Consider the following 20,601-nt stretch of genomic DNA (forward strand, 5'->3'; position numbering starts at 1 on the left):
CCGACTTCACTGAATCGGAGGTGAGACTGTCCCAGCCAAGGATGCCCCCTCTATCGCTGGGTGTTGGTTTGACGTTGTTGTCTGTCTCTCTCTCTCTCTGTCGGTCTCTCTGTGTCTCTCTGTGTCTGTCTCCCTCCCTCTCTCTCTCTCCTGCTTTGTGAAATGCTACGGGGTTGATTATGGTCTTAGATACTTTGTCTGCTGCTCTTTATTGAATGCCTGGCCATCTAGCGTAATGACACCATCTCTTCTCTCTCTCCTGCTGCTGGAGTCTCACTGTGGGTCTCTCAGAAATGATTGCTTACAGGGTGAAAGACTAAGGAGCTGCAGCAAGGCCTCACCTTGAAAACACCAAGCTGCCTTGGAGATGACTGGAGGCCATGTTGTTTTGAATGCCACGTCGTTGTTTGTTGGGCTCAGTCAAGGATGGCCAACTTGTTGCTAAGGCCTGGTTGTTCAGTCCAGGCATTGTGTTGTCAGTTTGGTCGAATACAGATGACAGGAGACAGAATCTGACATTCTGATAAAGGCACTGGAACGCGCGCCTGCTCGCTGGAACACGCCTGCTCGCTCTGCTCGCTGGAACGCGCGCCTGCTCGCTGGAACACGCCTGCTCGCTCTGCTCGCTCTGCTTGCTGTAACGCGCGCCTGCTCGCTGGAACACGCCTGCTCGCTCTGCTCGCTGTAACGCGCACCTGCTCGCTGGAACACGCCTGCTCGCTCTGCTCGCTGTAACGCGCGCCTGCTCGCTGGAACACGCCTGCTCGCTCTGCTCGCTGGAACACGCCTGCTCGCTGGAACACGCCTGCTCGCTCTGCTCGCTGGAACGCGCGCCTGCTCGCTCTGCTCGCTGGAACGCGCGCCTGCTCGCTGGAACGCGCGCCTGCTCGCTGGAACATGGACCTGTGATTTCAGGTTGACTTACTCCAGGAAAAGATCCTAAGAGAGGCCTGAGTGAAATAGTTAGAAATAACAGATACTAATGTGTTTTTTGTTGGTTGCTATGGCTCTTTCATGAGCATCAATAATGCAGTAGTCCAGGGATCCCTGGCTATCAGTCACTGACACCCTGAACTCCACATCAGTCTTTCTGTTTCTCAGCACTGCTCCTTGGATGTTACTGACTGGCTCATGATTAGTTAGCCAGCTGCCTTGGACTGGTTCAGCCTGATCAGCTGAGTTGGGATTCTATGCTGCCCTTTGAACTGAAAGGAAGAAGACGGCTGTAGCAGACCGTGGCCCAACGAGGAGCTAGTAACAACACTTCATCCATGGTTCCCAGCCTCATGTACCCACTAAACATTAGTTTAGCTAGCACCTTTGTCACAACTCTCCAGTGTACACAGCAGTAATCTACAGACCGGCCTGAGCCCTGCCCATGTAAAAATGCTAACCATTTCCTCCTGGCTTCCCCTGGCTGTCTGCAAATAGGCCAATGTGGTGAATTACATAACGTCGCTGCTGTCTGATGAAAACCTTATCTCCAAAACACACTTTAGGAAATAAAAAAATGACCATATTTTCCGAAAAAACATAAAATTATGAAGCTAAAGAAGCTGTTTTGAAACATTTTCCTAGAGTCCTGAAATGTTCACTGTACATTGAGGAGAGTTTCTGCTTTCAATAAATGTAAAAAGAAAATCTGACAGCGACGATAAGCAATGTTTAAGTAATAAGAAGTGCTGTCAGTGAGCCAGGTGTTGCGTTCTCCATGAGCCTCTCCAGAAAAAGGAGTCTGAAACAAGCTGCAGTACATCTGGGTTAAAATCTGCACAGAGTGCAATGCAGATGCTTTTCTATGTCTGAGGGTGGCCTGTGATACACTCAATTGCTCAACGTAATACACACACTCAATTGCTCAACGTAACACACACACACACACACACACACACACACACACACACACACACACACACACACACACACACACACACACACACACACACACACACACACACACACTGAGGCTCAAAACAATCTCGCTGCTTCCCTCACTCGTAAATTCATGGGGCCAGCTCACGCGAGCCAGTGAAAGTTCACACAGAAGGCAAGAGGAGACTGCTGTGTTAAGTCAGGTTTTCCACGTATTTGTGGAATTTCTCCTCCTCCACATAGCTCCACTAATTACAAGACCCCCTAACACCCAGGCCCCTTTTGTACTGATAGATAGGGAAGGCTGCTCTGCAAAACTACTCCAAATCAAGTGTTTGAAAAGTCAATTTAGTGCTCCTTTGGCTATTGTTGTAGAACATATTTCAGTTTTACGCTGTTTGCTCTCATGGTTGACGCATCCAGCTCCAGCTCCAATTGCTGTGTTTTGTTCTCTTCTCCCTGCTGTGGAGATGGAGGAGAGCCCTGCTGACAATAAAGCCTGGAGCTTTTCCAGTAAGTGGGTGGACCAGTGGAGCTCCTGTAAAACTCAGTAACCTCCCATCTCTCCAAAGGACAGAGGATATTTCACTCTGATGCCTCCGTAGACATGCGTGTTTCTGTTTGGTAGTGTGTTGTGGCTTTGATTTCATTGAATTGTTTTCACATTTGCAGGCCTGTGTTTTGGCTTGGGCAGCGTAGCGAGGCAGACTGGAAAACAGTTGTGGATGATGGAGCGAGGGTAATGGCTGGGTCAGGATGTGGTGAGGGAATGAAATGGTGAATGGTCCACTGGCCTTCAGAATCTGGACTCTCCCCCCTCTGAGGTCCTTCGCTACCTCTGCTGCCCCCATTGGAGAAAGTGGCCAACAAATAAATTCTCCATTTAAAAACAAAGACTTTTTAATGTGCATCGTATGAAAAGGTCTATATTTGTTCAAATGTTTTTTTATACTTTTTGGCACTTTTGAAGAACACAATCTTATTTTCCTCGTTGGATGTGTGAAGCTGGCTGAAATACTGGTACATGACGAGAAGCGTGCAAAGAGAGAAAGATGGATCAAGGAGCCAGATTTGGAGTCAGCGACGTGTTGGCTTTCTGAAGTGAAACGGAAGTATTTTTCTCTCTGGAATGTACAACATGTCCTTCTGTCCCTGCCTGTTTGAGTTAGCGTTTTCAGACCGTCCCAGTGTCTCACATAGCAGCGGAGCAAGAAAAGGTCTTTAGATGATGTCATGTATATGAGGGCCTGAACTAAAAGGAGGGGGAAATGATAATGATATGGGTTTGTCACGCATGCCTTCCTACCACTGTACAGAAGGATGTGGGATTCAAGCAGTGTTTTGTATCTGACTGCCTGCCTTGTTTCCACTTGTTAGAAAGGCTTTCATACGCCGTATAATCTCACAAACCCACAACCAAAATTGTACGTATTTACATTAGACACCCGATTAGGTTCTGGGGGATGTATGACAAACGATGCTGACAAGACTAGCGAAGTCTCCACCCCCCTAAAGTGAAACTCTCAGCCAAAGCATTTGCCAAATGTCCCCTCACCTTCCGAAATTGAAAAAGATGTGAAAATCGTGATTTGGCCAAATGATCAGTGATGAAAACGTGCTCACCGGATCAGATTTCCTCGTTAGTCATGTCATCTCAGTCTGACAGAGGCTACGATACCATTTATGTTACGTGTGTCTGTCCACGAGAGATTAACGTCCCAAAGGCTACGCTGGTGTTTATCGTTGTGGGTGTTGAAACATAGGCCCTTTCTCATAACTAGCCTGTTATATTAGCTCGTCTCAGAACTCTGAGCTAGAAATATTAGGTCTGAGTTTGGTGTGTGTTATCATTATTCAATCACTGGCCTTGCCTCCATCTTCTGTAGACACAGTGTGGTTACGTTGTTATAGACACACCTGCATGCTGGCTCATATACATGCTTTAATTCAGTTGAGTGTTCCTCCTGACCTCAATTTTCTAGTTCAGATACTTTCCATGACGTGTCTGGCTGACGTTTGTCAACAAAGGCAAGGACACGAGGAGTCACTCTGGGATAGAAGTGCTGAATATGAGGTGTCATTGAAGAGCTCTTTCATTCAAACATGTGCACACACACACACACACACACACACACACACACACACACACACACACACACACACACACACACACACACACACACACACACACACACACACACACACACACACACACACACACACACACACACACTTACACACTGCTGGCGAAGGAAAGGTAGAGAGCTCATTCATGATCTCCTAGCGTTTTCTATCCTTGGTTTGATGTGCTGCTACTCTGTTTGACATGTTTTCCTCCCTAACTCCATTCGGCTGAGCAGAAAGTAGGCCTATTGCCTGGCTATTTTCACATGATGATAACATTAGTGCCGTAATGTCCTCCTCTGCATGTGTTTGTGTCAGGCAGGGCAGCGGAGGTGTGTTGTTGCTAGCTGTGTGCATGGGCTACATCATCCCTGATTGGCACCAGCTCTGTGTTCCAGTTAATAATTCAGAATGCGAGGGTTTGTGGAATTATAGTTCCTGGAAGGGCAAGATTCCATTCTTTCATTGAGACGGTCATTAGCCAATGTCTCAGTCAGAACTCAAATAAAATCACTTCAATACCAGCAGCACAGTATTTGTAGCCTGGTTTATTTAGAGTAGCTACTAGCCTACCTGAGCAAATGCATGGAAACCTTCACCCCTCACCTCAGATGAAGCCTAGTCTACCTTGTTTGTTGCTTGTGTGGGTGTTGACCGTCACTCTACACCCATCTCTCTTTCTCAGGGGAGAGGCAGCCTGGATCGCAGACCTATTTCTGGACTGTGAGATCAGGGCCATGAATAAAAAAATGCCCAAAGATGATTTCTCTCAGTAGCCAGCTGCACCTAGCATATACCAGTGTTTCCCCTAGGATTGTTTTCAACAGGGGTGGTAAAGGTAGCGGCTACTAGCGTTACTTCAATGACTTGCTAGCTGTTCCCATAGACTTCCAGTCATTGAGCCAACGACTATCCATTTAAAAGCACTTCCCGGCAGAAATATCTACCAACCTACCGTGCATTCGTAAAGTATTCAGACCCGTTCACTTTTTCCACCGTTTGTTACGTTACAGCCTTATTCTAAAATGTATTAAATCGTTTTTATTTTTTCTTATTAATCTACACGCAATACCCATAATGACAAAGTAAAAACAGGGTTTAAAAAATACTAAACTATGACATTTTTCATAAGTATTCAGACCCTTTACTCAGTACTTTGTTGAAGCACCTTTGGCAGAGATTACAGCCTTGAGTCGTCTTGGGTATGACGCTACAAGCTTGGCACACCTGTATTTGGGGAGTTTCTCCCATTCTTCTCTGCAGATCCTCTCAAGCTCTGTCAGGTTGGATGGGGAGGGTTGCTGCACAGCTATTTTCAGGTCTCTCCAGAGATGTTCGATCGGGTTCTGGCTCTGGCTGGGCCACTCAGACATTCAGAGACATGTCCCGAAGCTACTTCTGCGTTGTCTTGGCTGTGTGTTTAGGGTTGTTGTCCTGTTGGAAGGTGAACCTTCACCCCAGTCTGAGGTCCTGAGCTCTCTGGAGCAGGTTTTCATCAAGGATCTCTCTGTGCTTTACTCCATCTTTCCCTCGATGCTGACTAGTCTCCCAGTCCCTGATGCTGATGCAGGTGCCAGGTGATGAGCAGTGCCTGGTTTCCTCCAGACGTGACGCTTGGCATTCAGGCCAAATAGTTCAATCTTGGTTTCATCAGACCAGATAATCTTGTTTCTCATGGTCAGAGTCCTTTAAGTTCCTTTTGGCAAACTCCAAGCGGGATGTCGTGCCTTTTACTGAGGAGTGGCTTCTGTCTGGCCACTCCACCGTAAGTTTGATTGGTGGAGTGCTGCGAAGATGGTTGTCCTTCTGGAAGGTTATCCCATCTCCAAAGAGGAACTCTGGAGCTCTGTCAGAGTGACCATTGGGTTCTTGGTCACCTCCCTGACCAAGGTCCTTCTCCCCAGATTGCTCAGTTTGGCCCAGCGGCCAGCTCTAGGAAGAGTCTTGGTGGTTCCAAACTTATTCCATTTAAGAATGATGGAGGCCACTGTGTTCTTGGGGAACATCAATGCTTCATAGATTTTTTTGGTACCCTTCCCCAGATCTGTGCCTCGACACAATCCTGTCTCGGAACTCTACGAACAATTCCTTCGACCTCATGGCTTGGGTTTTGCTCTGACATGCACTGTCAACTGTAGGACCTTATATAGACAGGTGTGTGCCTTTCCAATGTCCAATCAATTGAATTTACCACAGGTGGACTCCAATCAAGTTGTAGAAACATCTCAAGGATGACCAATGGAAACAGGATGCACCTGAGCTCCTTTTCGACTCATAGCCAAGGGTTTGAATGCTTGTGTAAATAAGGTATTTCTGTTTTTATTTTTAAATTTTCAAAGTTTACCTTTGTCATTATAGGGTCTTGTGTGTAAGTTGATGATTCCCTTTATCTAATATTTGGTTTTGGTTGAAGGTCTAACATTCAGTATCAATAATATGCAAACAGAGAGAAAATCTGAAAGGGGGCAAATAATTTCACGGCACTGTATAAAAAGTCATATTTTTTTGCAGCGGTGGCAAGAAGGAATATTGGTTAAACACTGCATAGCCTACACCCTACACCTTTGTTCTACAGTAGCTTAGAAACAGCACTGCTGCCTGCCAATGTCTCTTACTGCAGAGGGCATTTGACAATGTGTTAGTTCTAATAAGACAAAATAAGATTCCATATTTATTTTGTCATTGTGGAATATTGTTTTAATTTGCGTCTACAGTTTAGTCTATTCGCTCGTCTCAGCAGGGGGAAGAGGGGTAGCGACTGACACCAGTTTTATGATATGGAATAGTACATAACTTAAGTGTTTCCCTGAGGATCTTCAAAGTCGTCCCATGCTGACTTGCACTAATATAATTCAGAATTGATCCAGTAAAAGTCATGTCAGTAACTGGAACCAGGCCTTGAATACCAAGTGGACCTGTCACTTTATATGACTTGGACTTTCCATTAACATAAGAGATCAGTGCAGTTCTGAGATCCCCTTTGCATTCTCAGAACTATTTACACATTCAGATGGGCACTCCTATTTCCCTCTTATTGAGTTAAGTGTAAATCATTCTAAATTACAGCCTTTCATTCTCTTCCTTTGCTATTCCAGAGTTTTTAGCACTCTGATACGGCTCTCCGTTTTAAATGGTTGTTTGTGGCGTGTGTGTCCATCCTCTAGCAGCTCTGGCATCAGAGCCTGGTCTTCCGTGGCGTGTTTGTGTCCATCCTCTAGCAGCTCTGGCATCAGAGCCTGGTCTTCCGTGGCGTGTTTGTGTCCATCCTCTAGCAGCTCTGGCGTCAGAGCCTGGTCTTCCGTGGCGTGTTTGTGTCCATCCTCTAGCAGCTCTGGCATCAGAGCCTGGTCTTCCGTGGCGTGTTTGTGTCCATCCTCTAGCAGCTCTGGCATCAGAGCCTGGTCTTCCGTGGCGTGTTTGTGTCCATCCTCTAGCAGCTCTGGCGTCAGAGCCTGGTCTTCCGTGGCGTGTTTGTGTCCATCCTCTAGCAGCTCTGGCGTCAGAGCCTGGTCTTCCGTGGCGTGTTTGTGTCCATCCTCTAGCAGCTCTGGCGTCAGAGCCTGGTCTTCCGTGGCGTGTGTGTCCATCCTCTAGCAGCTCTGGCGTCAGAGCCTGGTCTGCCGTAGGATATTAGCTTAGCAGATGTTGGTGGTGAGGACCCCGTTCCTTTCCTGGGGTCGTGGGACTCCTTCCCAAGCCCAAGGTCACCAAGAGGAGCTAACATTCTCCTGCGCTCTGTGGGATCTGGCCCTTTACCATGTTGGTGTTTTTACAGTCCCAACAGTCCTAGGCTTACTTATGCCTCTGCTTAGGGAGTGTCTCTCAGTGGGGAGGGGGGAGAGAGACGGAAAGAGAGAGATGGAAGGGAAAGATGGAGTGACAAACCGACTTAGAAGATAATTAATAAAAGTGTGAGTGAGATGGAGGAAGGGTTCTAGGGGCAAAGGGAAGGGTTCTAGGGGCAAGGGTTCTAGGGGCAAGGGTTCTAGGGGCAAGGGTTCTAGGGGCAAGGGTTCTAGGGGCAAGGGTTCTAGGGGCAAAGGTTCTAGGGGCAAGGGTTCTAGGGGCAAGGGTTCTAGGGGCAAGGGTTCTAGGGGCAAGGGTTCTAGGGGCAAGGGTTCTAGGGGCAAGGGTTCTAGGGGCAAAGGGTTCTAGGGGCAAAGGGAAGGGTTCTAGGGCAAAGGGAAGGGACTAGGGGCAAAGGGAAGGGACTAGGGGCGGAGGGACTGGGGGGGAAGGGAAGGAACTAGGGAGGAAGGGAAGCCATGTCTGAGGTAGCAGAACAGGCCTCTGAACTCAGTGACCAGGAAAAAGGGCTTAGTTCATTGGCCACAGACACTGTGCACGAGGGAAAAGGCAAGGCAAGAAATGCAGTACAAGCTTAAGGCTATTTGATGAAAACAAATAGGATTTTTTTGGTGTTATTACTCAGTGAAAAAGTTAAGGGAGACTGGCCATTCCTTAGTTGCTGCAATCATGCACATTTGGCTCCCTATTTACAGTAGGAAGCAAACCAAACAAATAGCCTCAAAGACAGACTCCACTGCATGTTAATCTAAACATGCTTTCTGTTTGCACAGGAAGAATGTTATTTCTGACATATTTTGGAAACCAGTTTTGACTGTTTACAACATTTCGACCATAATAAATGGTCTTTGTCAGGTTACTCTCATGGCACCAGCTCAGCATGAGTGAGTCTGCTTGCACAGCAGTGTGCCAATGCTGGGCTTACCACTGTGCTTCTGCTCGCAGGCATTGGAGTTGAGTTAGGCTTGGGCGGTATCCAGATTTTCAGATCGTCATACCGTCCTTCTCTCATCCCGGGATTTATGGTATTACCGGCATAGCATACAAAGCGGCGCTAAAAACACAAAAGCCCATTGGGGCTATATTACCAGAATGCTAACAAAATTAGCACAAACTAATAGCGAAATCTAACACACTAATTGCAAAGATGGGCAAATCCAGCTCATGAAGTTATACAAGCGTAGCCAGTAGCTACCGAATATATTTTTCGGTATGTGTGTGGACATTTGAGATCGATTGTGCAAATGAACAAAGTTGTGAGGCATGCTTTTCTGAAGAAAGAGCAGCATGTTTACACGGAGCAGAGGGGAGAAGAACGGAGGACCAAAAAAATGGCAGCTGTACAGAACTCATCCAGAACTCATCCAGCACTCTTTGACTTCTAGCAGAAAGCCTTTCTAAGATATCTGATGGCAAACGTTTAGTAGTGAATTGCCTACAAGTGTAACTTCATCACCTCATGTCCGCTGCACACCAGAGACTGATCGATATAAACTCAGCAAAAAAAGAAACGTCCCTTTTTCAGAACCTTGTCTTTCAAAGATAGTTCGTAAAAATCCAAATAACTTCACATATTTTAATTGTAAAGGGTTTAAACACTGTTTCCCATGCTTCTTCAATGAATCATAAAAAATTCATGAACATGCACCTGTGGAACGGTCGTTTAGACACTAACAGCTTACAGAATGTAGGCAATTAAGGTCACAGTTATGAAAACGTAGGACATTAAAGAGGCCTTTCTACTGACTCTGGAAAACACCAAAAGAAAGATGCCCAGAGTCCCTGTTCATCTGCTTGAACGTGCCTTAGGCATGCTGCAAGGAGGCATGAGGACTGCACATGTGGCCAGGGCAATAAATTGCAATGTCCGTACTGTGAGACGCCTAAGACAGCTCTACAGGAAGACAGGATGGACAGCTGATTGTCCTCGCAGTGGCAGACCACGTGTAACAACACCTGCACAGGATCGGTACATCCGAACATCACACCTGAGGGACAGGTACAGGAAGGCAACAACTGCCCGAGTTACATCAGGAACGCACAATCCCTCCATCAGTGCTCAGACTGTCCGCAATAGGCTAAGAGAGGCTGGACTTAGGGCTTGTAGGCCTCACCAGACATCACCGGCAACGTCGCCTATGGGCACAAACCCACCGTCGCTGGACCAGACAGGACTGGCAAACCCCCCCCCCCTGTTCAGGGGCACATTATTCCATGTCTGTTTGTCACATGTCTTTGGAACTTGTTCAGTTTATGTCTCAGCTGTTTAATCTTGTAATGTTCATACAAATATTTACATGTTAAGTTTGCTGAAAATAAACGCAGTTGACAGTGAGAGGACGTTTCTTTTTTTGCTGAGTTTAGACCGCTATGGATTCAGCAGCTCTCTTTCTCCCGTTGTGCTATTTACAAACAAACACGTGGCTGGCTCAACTGTTCTGGGGAACTACGGTAAGCTTTATACTGTAAAATATTGTGACAGGTGAATTGAAGAATGCAATTTGCTTCATGTCCTAACGTATTACCCAAGTTGACTGCAGTTATTCACTTTAAAAAGTAGCTCCACATATTCAAATTTATTGAAACTTTTTGTTTTGATGGTATAATATCCTGGGTGTTTTTCCAAATACCCTGGTATAGGGTATATACGTTATACCGCCCAAGCCTATTTGGTGACATTATTGTTAGTCAGTTGCACACCAGGCGGTACCTATACAATAGGATTAACTTAAATGATCTCCTTTTCCTTGTCTCCTAATAGAAGGTAGAGAGTAGCCTACCAGGTGGAGTAAATAAGCACTCTCTCCTTGACATGTATGGAGAGGCCTCACCTGAAGTATTCTGCCTTGCCATTGTCCTGCTAGACTATAGTCTAACCTCTGGTCTCCACAAAAAGACTAATCAAAGACTTTAAATCTATGTGAGTGGAATCGATTTTAGAGTCATGCACCTCAAGTGCGGAACATTGCAACCATTTGGCCCTTTCCCCCCCTTATCTGAGAATATGTATAGCACTCATTCACCAAGGATATCATCCATGTTCTGCTATCGAAATGACTTTTTCTTATCCCCTCTCCTGTCTTCAGTGAGTGTAATCCATTTGCCAAGAAAATGCTATATGGTATTTAGTTAGCAGCAAGGCGCACGGTTGAAACCTTAGATGCAACGTGGGATGTTTGAAAGGCTCTTTTGGAGATGTAACCCCCCCCATGCAGACTGTAAAGGGATTTCTCTTCTATAGCACAGTGTTCTGTTGGAAACCTCTGAACTCTGATATTTCTCACCTGGCTGACACCATCCATTCTTAGCCTGTTGGGAAAACAATAGTGTTGAGCAACAATGCACCTGATACTCACGCTTCAATTCTCACTATTTGCTATTATGAAATGGCATGCTGAGATGTTTTCTCTGGCGAGGCCTTTCCAGTTTAAATTAAGTATGGGAAGCAGATGTGAGTATGTTGTTGGCTGCTAAAGTTAAGAAGTCGTCCCATGTCTTTTTCTGTTATGGTTTTTGAACTGCCTAATTTGGTCTTCAACCACTGTCCAATCCAATAATTTCCCTAGCACCTGGTTATTTGGCTAGAAAGTTGTGGATAATCTTTATGTAATAACCCTCATGTTTGACTTCAAGCGATCCGCTCCCCTCCCGATCTAGGGGAAATCCAAAACAGCTTGATGTACCTCCCAGTATTTTCCAAAGGAAAGATCTCCATCCCAAAAACGTGGTACTCCGGAATAATATTGTGAAAGTACATTTTTCAGTCTGTCAGTTCATTTCTAGTCAAGTTTCAGTACTCTTCCTGTGCTAAACATAACCCCAGACTCTGAAGTTCACCCATCAACTCACGCTGATGTTGGAGAAAGAGCTTAAACTCCCCTCTCTGATCTCAAAGTGACTCTGCCTTGGCTGTACAGGCCCACTGCTGCGTTTCACTGTCATCATTAAGCCCAGTATGACGTCTCTGCCAGTTTGTTCTGCCACAGGTGTCGACAGTCTCTGCACGTTCTTCTTCTGAAATGTGCCACAAGTTCCGCCCTGCCCATTCTTCTTTAATTGGCTGTATTCTGGGACATAATGAACACCAGGAAGTGGTGGAGCTGTGTCTGGGCGAGGTAGACAGATGGGGAGAGAGAGGGGATTAGGTCAAAGTTTTGATGTGTCTTAGGTGCCAGCCGGACAGTTTACGCCATTAGGGATGGGAGTCAGAGAGGGTGGTGATACTGAAGACTGCTGGGAGCTGGGCTGTATTCAGAAGCACCACTGTACATGTGTGTTTCAGCCTTCATGCATATAACAATTATAGGACTGCAAAAGGCACCATGTTGTCTCTTTCAGTCACCTCATTAGGCTTAAGTCATACTGAATCTAAATGTTTAATGTCTACTATCGAGGCTCTGAGTCATGCTGTAGGATTTGTCCCATTCTGGGTGGATTTTCTGTCTGATCTCTGATGCGACTGACCTCATCTGCTTCTTTAGCAGTGCCAGTTGTTGAGCAATATGCTCTTCAGTGACTCAGTACCACCTTTCTGTGATGGCTTACAAGTGACTCCCAGTTAGCCATTTCCCACCTGACACCCAAACACACAGTACCCCTGTACCCCTCACCCATACAGGTGAGCAGTACCCCAGGATCATGTGTGTGTGTTAATGTTGTCACGGTACCAGTATCACGATACCAGATTTTCCATGACAAAAAGGAAAACCCAAAGCAGACTAAAGTCTATGGTCCTTTAAAAACATACTTCATGTTCAATATAGTGTGCTACAGCTTGGAAAATAAACATGGGATTCTAAGTGACATCATCAGGCTGTTTGTCTCCAACATTAGGACTGTTGTATTTCCTTGTTGCCATACCTCTGAGTACCGCCATACCTCTGAGTACCGCCATACCTCTGAGTACCGCCATACCTCTGAGTACCGCCATACCTCTGAGTACCGCCATACCTCTGAGTACCGCCATACCTCTGAGTACCGCCATACCTCTGAGTACCGCCATACCTCTGAGTACCGCCATACCTCTGAGTACCGCCATACTGGCATTGTGACAACCCTAGTGTGTGTGTGTCTCCTCAGGGGGCCCTGTGTGTGTCTCCCATGGACCCTGTACGTGTGTGATCACAGGGCCTCTGCTCGGCTTGCATCTCCTGGGCTTCGCACGTCACATCCTCAGGATAGAAAATAGATTTGGTTTCACTGGAGACCGGCTGCTAGGGTTGCGTCAATCAGGAAAGTACATTGTTGCCATGACGACGACCACTCATCCACCCCATGCTGGATCTGAGTCTCGCTCTCTCCTCTGTTTTGAAACTGTTCATATCTGTCCATTTATCCTTCTTCCTCACTCGTTGCTCACTAGCCGACCACCATTCTCTCTCTTATACGTGATGACATGGGGATTAGCCTCCTCCTTTATATATGTAAAATATGTTAGTCATTCACGTTGCTATTTCTTCTTGAGCGTTCTCTTGTTTTCTCTTATAAACACGTTACCTTTGGTCCTGCCGTTTTAACTTCTGCTCCTGTTAGCTTCTCCCCTCTCAACCTCTGTAACACACTGAGTGGTGAAACGGCTTTCAGTGCTGCCGTCATTATTGAGCCTGGCTAGCAGTGTAATCACACCCCTGAGTGTATGATTAGTGAAACAGCCCCGTGGTAATCATAAAGATGTGTCCAGTCATACAGGGGGGAGAAAACACCGGGCAGTTTGACTGTTCCAGTACCCCTCCCTTCCTCCCCCTACACCACCAAGGTGTTAACGTAGGCAGAATGTATTTTAACTCTTGGATAAGAATAGTTCCTCTGCCAAGGCCAGAGTGATGGGCTGGGTTACATCACACTACAGACCCACTGTGAGATCAGTGTTTCCCCTACATCGTTTTCCCCCCCTAGGCAGGGTGCAAAGTCCCCCAAAGCTACACCCAAGGCCACAAACACACCGCTACATTCATTTCAAACCAATTTGGTTTTGAGGAAGAGAGGGGGGAAGCACCTATGTAATTGTAGGAGAAGTGCTGCTTAGAAGCCTGCTGATTTGTCCCATTTCTGGACATGTAGCCTGTGTTGCACTGTCGCTACTACTGACAGACAGTATGAATCAATCACAGATATCTAAGGTGGAGGCCAAAGGAGTGGCAGGCAGGACAGCTGGAAGGCAAACAAAGCCAATTGAACTGTACAGTCTGTGTTCAGGTCTTCCACTGGCCTCTGTCTGTATTTGTCTTTCTGTTGAGTCTCTCAGCCTCCTAGGGAAACGCTGGGTCGTATTAAAAGGCAGTGGGCCTGAGATGCTTGGTCCTTTTTTTGTGTCTCTGTGGCCGTTGCCCTGCTGTCACCTGCAGTCGTTTTGACAATGTGGTTAAAACGGACTAAAACTGTTAGCAGGTCATAGTTCGGCCACCCGCCACTGTCACTTACAGCTCGATGACATACAGCTTTAAAGATTTTACAGACTAGCCATGCTACCTTTTCTGCTAGATCAGGTTAGATTAGCCCAATAGAAAAAGCTCTGGATGGCCCTAGTCTGTTTGGCGAGCTGTGGAGAACTGTAAACCAGGGGAGTGATGCCAGGCTGGCCCTTCAATCCCTCACTCATCAGTTATATCGATTATCTTAATCCTATCATGGAACTGTAACAGTAATGTTTGTGATAGCTGTACTGTAACAGTAAAAAATAGTTGAAGACTTCAGCCACCCAAGTCATAGACTGTTCTCTCTTCTACCGGAGCACCAAGTCTGGGACCAAAAGGCTCCTGAACAGCTTCTACACCAAAGCCATAAAACCGCTGAACAGTTAATCAAATGGCTGCCCGGACTATTTACTTTGACCCCTTTTTTTGTTTTGTTGCACATACATTCCTGCACTGGCTCTATGTACGCTCACTGGACCCACACGTACTACACTGACACACATACACATTCAGTACCAGTCAAAAGTTTGGACACAGCTACTCATTCCAGGGGTTTTCTTTATTTGTACTATTTTCTACCTTGTAAATAATAGTGAAGACATCAAAACTATGTGCAAAGCTGTCATCAAGGCAAAGGGTGGCTACTTTGAAGAATTTCAAATATAAAATATATTTTGATTTGTTTAACACTTTTTGGTTACTACAGTACATGATTCCATATGTGTTATTTCATATTTTTGATGTCTTCACTATTATTCTAAAATGTATAAAATAAAAACCCTGGAATAAATAGGTGTCCAAACTTTTGACTGGTACTGTATTTCTGAATATGCTAACTGACATAAAAAATACTTGTTCCCAGAACACCACAAGCACCCAATCCCGTGTTTTGAGCTAAGGTTTGTTTAGTTCCCCCTTACCAACATACTCCTGACAGCATAGGGTGTTTTTAAACATATGGAGCACCATTTGTTACTCGTAGATATTCATGCTTGGTGAAAAATGGCCAAATATATACTTGTTAAAACATTGGCCTTGGGTTTATCAAGCTGCCGTTTTCTATTGGCCTGTGTATAGACACTGGTGGCATCTGACATTGTCAACAGAGCACAAGTTGTCAAGCATTCGTATAAGGTCCGCTCAAGTGGCCAGAGAATGCCCCTATCACAATCACAGGAATCCTAAAGGAGGAACATGTGTATTTATCTGTAACTAATACTAGTTATTATCTTAGAGTTATAACTCAACAAAATGAAATGAAAACATCATGTTATGGTGCCTCGTTTCTTGAGTTGGGTTTGGCTGTTTGGTTCCTGCAGTGGTATGTAGGCTATTGCTAAATTACTGTAAACTTGGGAAGATTTATATTGTTGTTTTGTTACACATGACATCCCAGTTGATTAAAATGTCATTAGAATCTGTTTACAACCAAAAATGGTTGCAACAATGTCATTTGAACTGGTTTTCCCCACTGGGGTTGTATCTTGTTTTGGAGCAATTAGGCTGTGTTTACACAGGCAGCCCAATTCTAATATTTTGTACATTTATTTACAAAAGATCTGATTGGTCAAGAAACCAATTAGTGTAAAAATGTAAGAATTGGGCTGCCTGTGTAAACGGTCTCAGCCCAGGCTATGAGGTAGCTGGTCCTAGCAGTGTGGTCATGTCCCAGTAAGGTTTCTAGTCCTAGTATGTTCTAAGGAGCTGTCAGTCTGTTTTACCCAGATCAGCTCTGACGTGGCTGCGTCATTGCTAGCTTGACGATGTGTGACAGTGCATTAGGCCTACTGTTTAACGGGATCATCACCATGGAGTTACCCAGGGTTACCGTGAGCCAGCACTTAGTGACGCTGTAGATGTACAGTACTTCCTGGTTGTTCTTATCCAGCTCACACCCTGATCCCTGACCTGATAAACTACTGGCAGAGGCTGGTGGTTCTCGAAGAAGGTTCCCCTGTGAGATATCAACCATAGCTTAGCCTCACAATCCTAGCTACATTGACTAGAAGCAGGGAAAAGGCAAAACTGGCTAAAGCTCAGTGTCTAGTGGAAAACTTCCTCCTACTCTGGCTGGTGCTGGTGGCACCAAGCTGGCTCCTGATATGATGATAATGGCACCGACAGATGGTCGCCTCGCTTCAGGTCCTTAGAAAACTATGCAGTTATTTGTTTTTTTAATGTATTATTTCTTACATTGTTAGCCCAGAAAATCTCAAGTGTTATTACATACAGCCGGGAAGAACTATTATATAAAAGCGATGTAAACTTACCATCATTACGACCAGGAATACGTCTTTCCCGAAGCGGTTCCCTTGTTCGGAACTCCACCCTGGACATGCGATCTTATCACAGAGGCCGTTCCAAAACAACGCGGTCGCTGCAGGAGAGTCAGACGGAGTGGCCTACTGGTCAGACTCGGAAGGCGAGCACACCATCCACCGCTTCCTAGCATATTACTCGCCAATGTCCAATCTCTAGACAACAAGTTGGATGAAATTAGGGCATGAGTTGCCTTCCAAAGAGATATCAGAGATTGTTACATTCTCTGTTTCACAGAAACATGGCTCACTCGGGATATGTTTTCACAACCACCCGGTTTCTTCACGCGTCGTGCCGACAAACAAACAACTCTCTGGTAAGAAGAAGGGCGGAGGTGTATGCCTTATGATTAACGACTCATGGTGTAATCGCAACAACATACAGGAACTCAAGTCCTTTTGTTCACCTGACCTAGAATTCCTTACAATCTAATGCCGACCGTATTATCTTCCAAGAGAATTCTCTTCGATCATAGTCACAGGCGTGTATACCCCCCCCCCCCCCCCCCCCCCCCCCAAGCAGATACCTCGTCAGCCCTAAAATAACTTCACTGGACTCTATGTAAACTGGAAACCATACATCCTGAGGCTGCATTTATTGTAGCTGGGGATTTTAACAAAGTTAACCTAAGATCAATACTCTCAATTCTATCAGCATATCGAATGCGTGACAAGAGCTGGCAGAATTCTGGATCATTGCTACTCGAACTTCCGTGATGCATACAAAGCCCTCCTGCGCCCTTCCTTCGGCAAATCTGACCATGGATCCATTTTGTTGCTCCCAGCCTATAGACAGAAACTAAACGAGGAAACGCCCCTGCTCAGGTCAATACAACGCTGGTCTGACCAATCGGATTCCACGCTTCAAGATTGCTTTCCATCACGTGGACTGAGATATGTTCCGGATAGCCTCAGACAACAACATTGATGTATACGCTAACTCGGTGACCGGATTTATTAGCAATTGCATCGGAGCTGTGACTATTAAAATCTTCCCTAATCAGAAACCGTGGATTGATGGCAGCATTCGCGCAAAACTGAAAGCGTGAACCACTGCTTTTAATTATGGCAAGGCGACCGGAAACATGACCGAATACAAACAGTGTAGCTATTCCCTCCGCAAGGCAATCAAACAAGCAAAGCTTCAGTATAGAGACAAAGTAGAGTCGCAATACAACGGCTTAAACACGAGACGTATGTGGCAGGGTCCACAGCCAATCACAGGTTACAAAAAGAAAACCAGCCTCGTCGTGGACATCGACGTCTTGCTCCTAGACAAACCACCCGAGCCACTGCCTGTTCACCCCGCTATCATCCAGAAAGCGAGGTCAGTACAGGTGCATCAAAGCTGGAACCGAGAGACTGAAAAGCAGCTTCTATCTCAAGGACATCAGACTGTTTAACAGCCATCACTAACATAGAGAGGCTGCTGCCAACATATAGACTCAAATCTCTGGCCATTTAAATAAATGGACTTAATTAAGGTATCACTAGTCACTTTAAATAACGCCACTTTAATAATATTTACATATCCTACATTACTCATCTCATATGTATATACTATATTCTATACCATCTACTGCATCTTGCCTATGCCGGACACCATCGCTCATCCATATATTTATATGTACATATTCTATTCATCCCTTTACATTTGTGTCTAATTGTGTGTATAAGGTAGTTGTTGTGAATTTGTTAGATTACATGTTAGATATTGCTGCACTGTCGGAACTAGAAGCACCAGCATTTCGCTACACTCGCGTTAACATCTGCTAACCATGTGTATGTGACCAATAAAATTTGATTTGATCAGTATTGGTACATGGGTCACTTGGCAAGGTGACACACACGAGACTGCTGTACTTTAGCATTGACCTCTTGTGGTTCTGCCGTCTCAGCTTTATCATGATACGACTGACTAGAAATGTAATTGTGCTAGAAGGCATGTTTGGACTCGATCCCTTTCTCAAATAGTCAGTTCTAACTGGGTTATGCTAAGTCAGTGTATGAGTGTAGCTAACCACTTTGTGTTTCTCTCCTTCCAGGGCTCCAGAGATCATCCTGGGCCTGCCCTTCTGTGAAGCCATCGACATGTGGTCCCTGGGCTGTGTGATCGCTGAGCTCTTCCTGGGCTGGCCCCTCTACCCAGGGGCCCAGGAGTACGACCAGGTAAATAAGCCTGTTATAATGAACTGTAGTGTATTGTTACATTACTGTACACCCTCCTCTGAGGCTCACTGGTCCAGATCATAAGAACTGTAGACCTCCTCTCTTGTCTTCCATTTCCTCCTCCTATTCCCTCCACATCTTCTCATTCGCCCCTTCTTGAAGCTCCTTTATATCTCCTCCTCCTTGAAGCTCCTTTATCTCCTCCTTCTTGAAGCTCCTTTATCTCCTCCTCCTCCTTGAAGCTCCTTTATCTCCTCCTCCTCCTTGAAGCTCCTTTATCTCCTCCTCCTCCAAGCTCCTTTATATCTCCTCCTCCTTGAAGCTCCTTTATCTCCTCCTCCTCCTTGAAGCTCCTTTATCTCCTCCTCCTCCTTGAAGTTCCTTTATCTCCTCCACCCTTTTTTCCCCGCTCGCTCGTGCGCTCTCTTTAGTCTACTGTCCTCATCTCCTCCCCTCCACTTTCCTCTGGCATCTGTTCTCCTCTCTAGCTGAGTGAAGTCTGTCTAGCGCCTCCTACTGTACTCTAACAGTGTGCGTTCATGCTATGAGGTGATTGCTTGTGTTAGGACATTGACTCAGACCTCCCACTCCTCCATAGCCCTGTTGTTAATGTTTTACTCCTGCTGGGTTCTCAGGATGATCGGCCTGAATCCTGCAGTGACCTGTGGAGAAGGGAGGGGGAGGCACTGGAAACGAGGGATGGAAGGGAGAGGGGAGGAGAAGGAGATAAAGGATGATATACTGTACTGGGACTGCTTGAGGCAGCAGGGGTGGAAAGGAGGGAGAGATTGAGAAAGGGAGAGCGAGTTTGGAAGGGGAAATATTGATGAATAAATAAATGAACATAGTGTGTGGGAATGAATTGAGAGGGTAGAGAGGAGTGTGAGACGGAGGAAGGGAGTGACAGGCCCAGATTAGTGTCGTATTTCCTGGCCGCCACCGGCGGGGGAGGGCTCCCCTGTGGATGTGCCAGTGGCGGCAGGCAGGACGGAGGTGTGGATGGTCTCTCCTCATGACTGATGGCATAGCAGGCTGGAGGTGATGGATCCCCCCCAGCGGAGCCCTGAACAGCAGCTGCCCAGAGTTAAATGAATCTGGGACTTATGTTGAACGGCTTTCCCCCCGCCCTGGAGACCCATCCACAGCAAGCCTTTCAGTCCAGCCCCAACCTTTCCTATACATTACCCTGCAGTACACCCCCTAAGCCCCCTCTGCAGACGGACTGTGTCCTCGCCAAAGTATTTTTACTTCCCAGCATCATTTTTCACGCTTTCCGTTTCGGGCCCAGAGGCAGGAGGGATAACTCAACACCTCCCGAAGAGATTTGACTTGAGCACGGCAGCACTAAATGTAATTAATCTGTTTTTATAGGGGCAGATCACAATGTCCCAAAGCCGCATTACCCAGACAGAACCTCGGTGGAGCCTCCTCTGAGGGAGTGAACCAACGCCTCTGAGGGAGTGAACCAACGCCAGGCCGCCGGCGCCGCCCGAGAGGCCAGGAAAGCCTCTCAAAGAGATTAGAGGAAAGAAGGAGACACGGAGAGTGAAGCCAGGGACAGGGAGGAGACACGGAGAGTGAAGCCAGGGACAGGGAGGAGACACGGAGAGTGAAGCCAGGGACAGGGAGGAGACACGGAGAGTGAAGCCAGGGACAGGGAGGAGACACGGAGAGTGAAGCCAGGGACAGGGAGGAGACACGGAGAGTGAAGCCAGGGACAGGGAGGAGACACGGAGAGTGAAGCCAGGGACAGGGAGGAGACACGGAGAGTGAAGCCAGGGACAGGGAGGAGACACGGAGAGTGAAGCCAGGGACAGGGAGGAGACACGGAGAGTGAAGCCAGGGACAGGGAGGAGACACGGAGAGTGAAGCCAGGGACAGGGAGGAGACACGGAGAG

General features: G+C 46.4%; 1 protein-coding gene across 4 annotated transcripts in view; it reads left to right on the top strand.

Moving 5' to 3' along the window:
* LOC115166847 (homeodomain-interacting protein kinase 3) overlaps nucleotides 1-20,601 on the top strand; it is a 70,852-nt gene that overhangs the window by 26,219 nt on the left and 24,032 nt on the right. For all 4 annotated transcript variants that reach the window (XM_029720724.1, XM_029720722.1, XM_029720723.1 and 1 more), the window contains exon 3: nucleotides 18,580-18,703. In XM_029720724.1, coding sequence (XP_029576584.1) covers nucleotides 18,580-18,703 — 124 coding nt within the window. The remainder of the gene's footprint in view (nucleotides 1-18,579; nucleotides 18,704-20,601) is intronic.

The sequence above is a fragment of the Salmo trutta genome, chromosome 29 (assembly GCF_901001165.1).
Source record: "Salmo trutta chromosome 29, fSalTru1.1, whole genome shotgun sequence".
In the NCBI taxonomy this organism is placed as follows: domain Eukaryota; kingdom Metazoa; phylum Chordata; class Actinopteri; order Salmoniformes; family Salmonidae; genus Salmo; species Salmo trutta.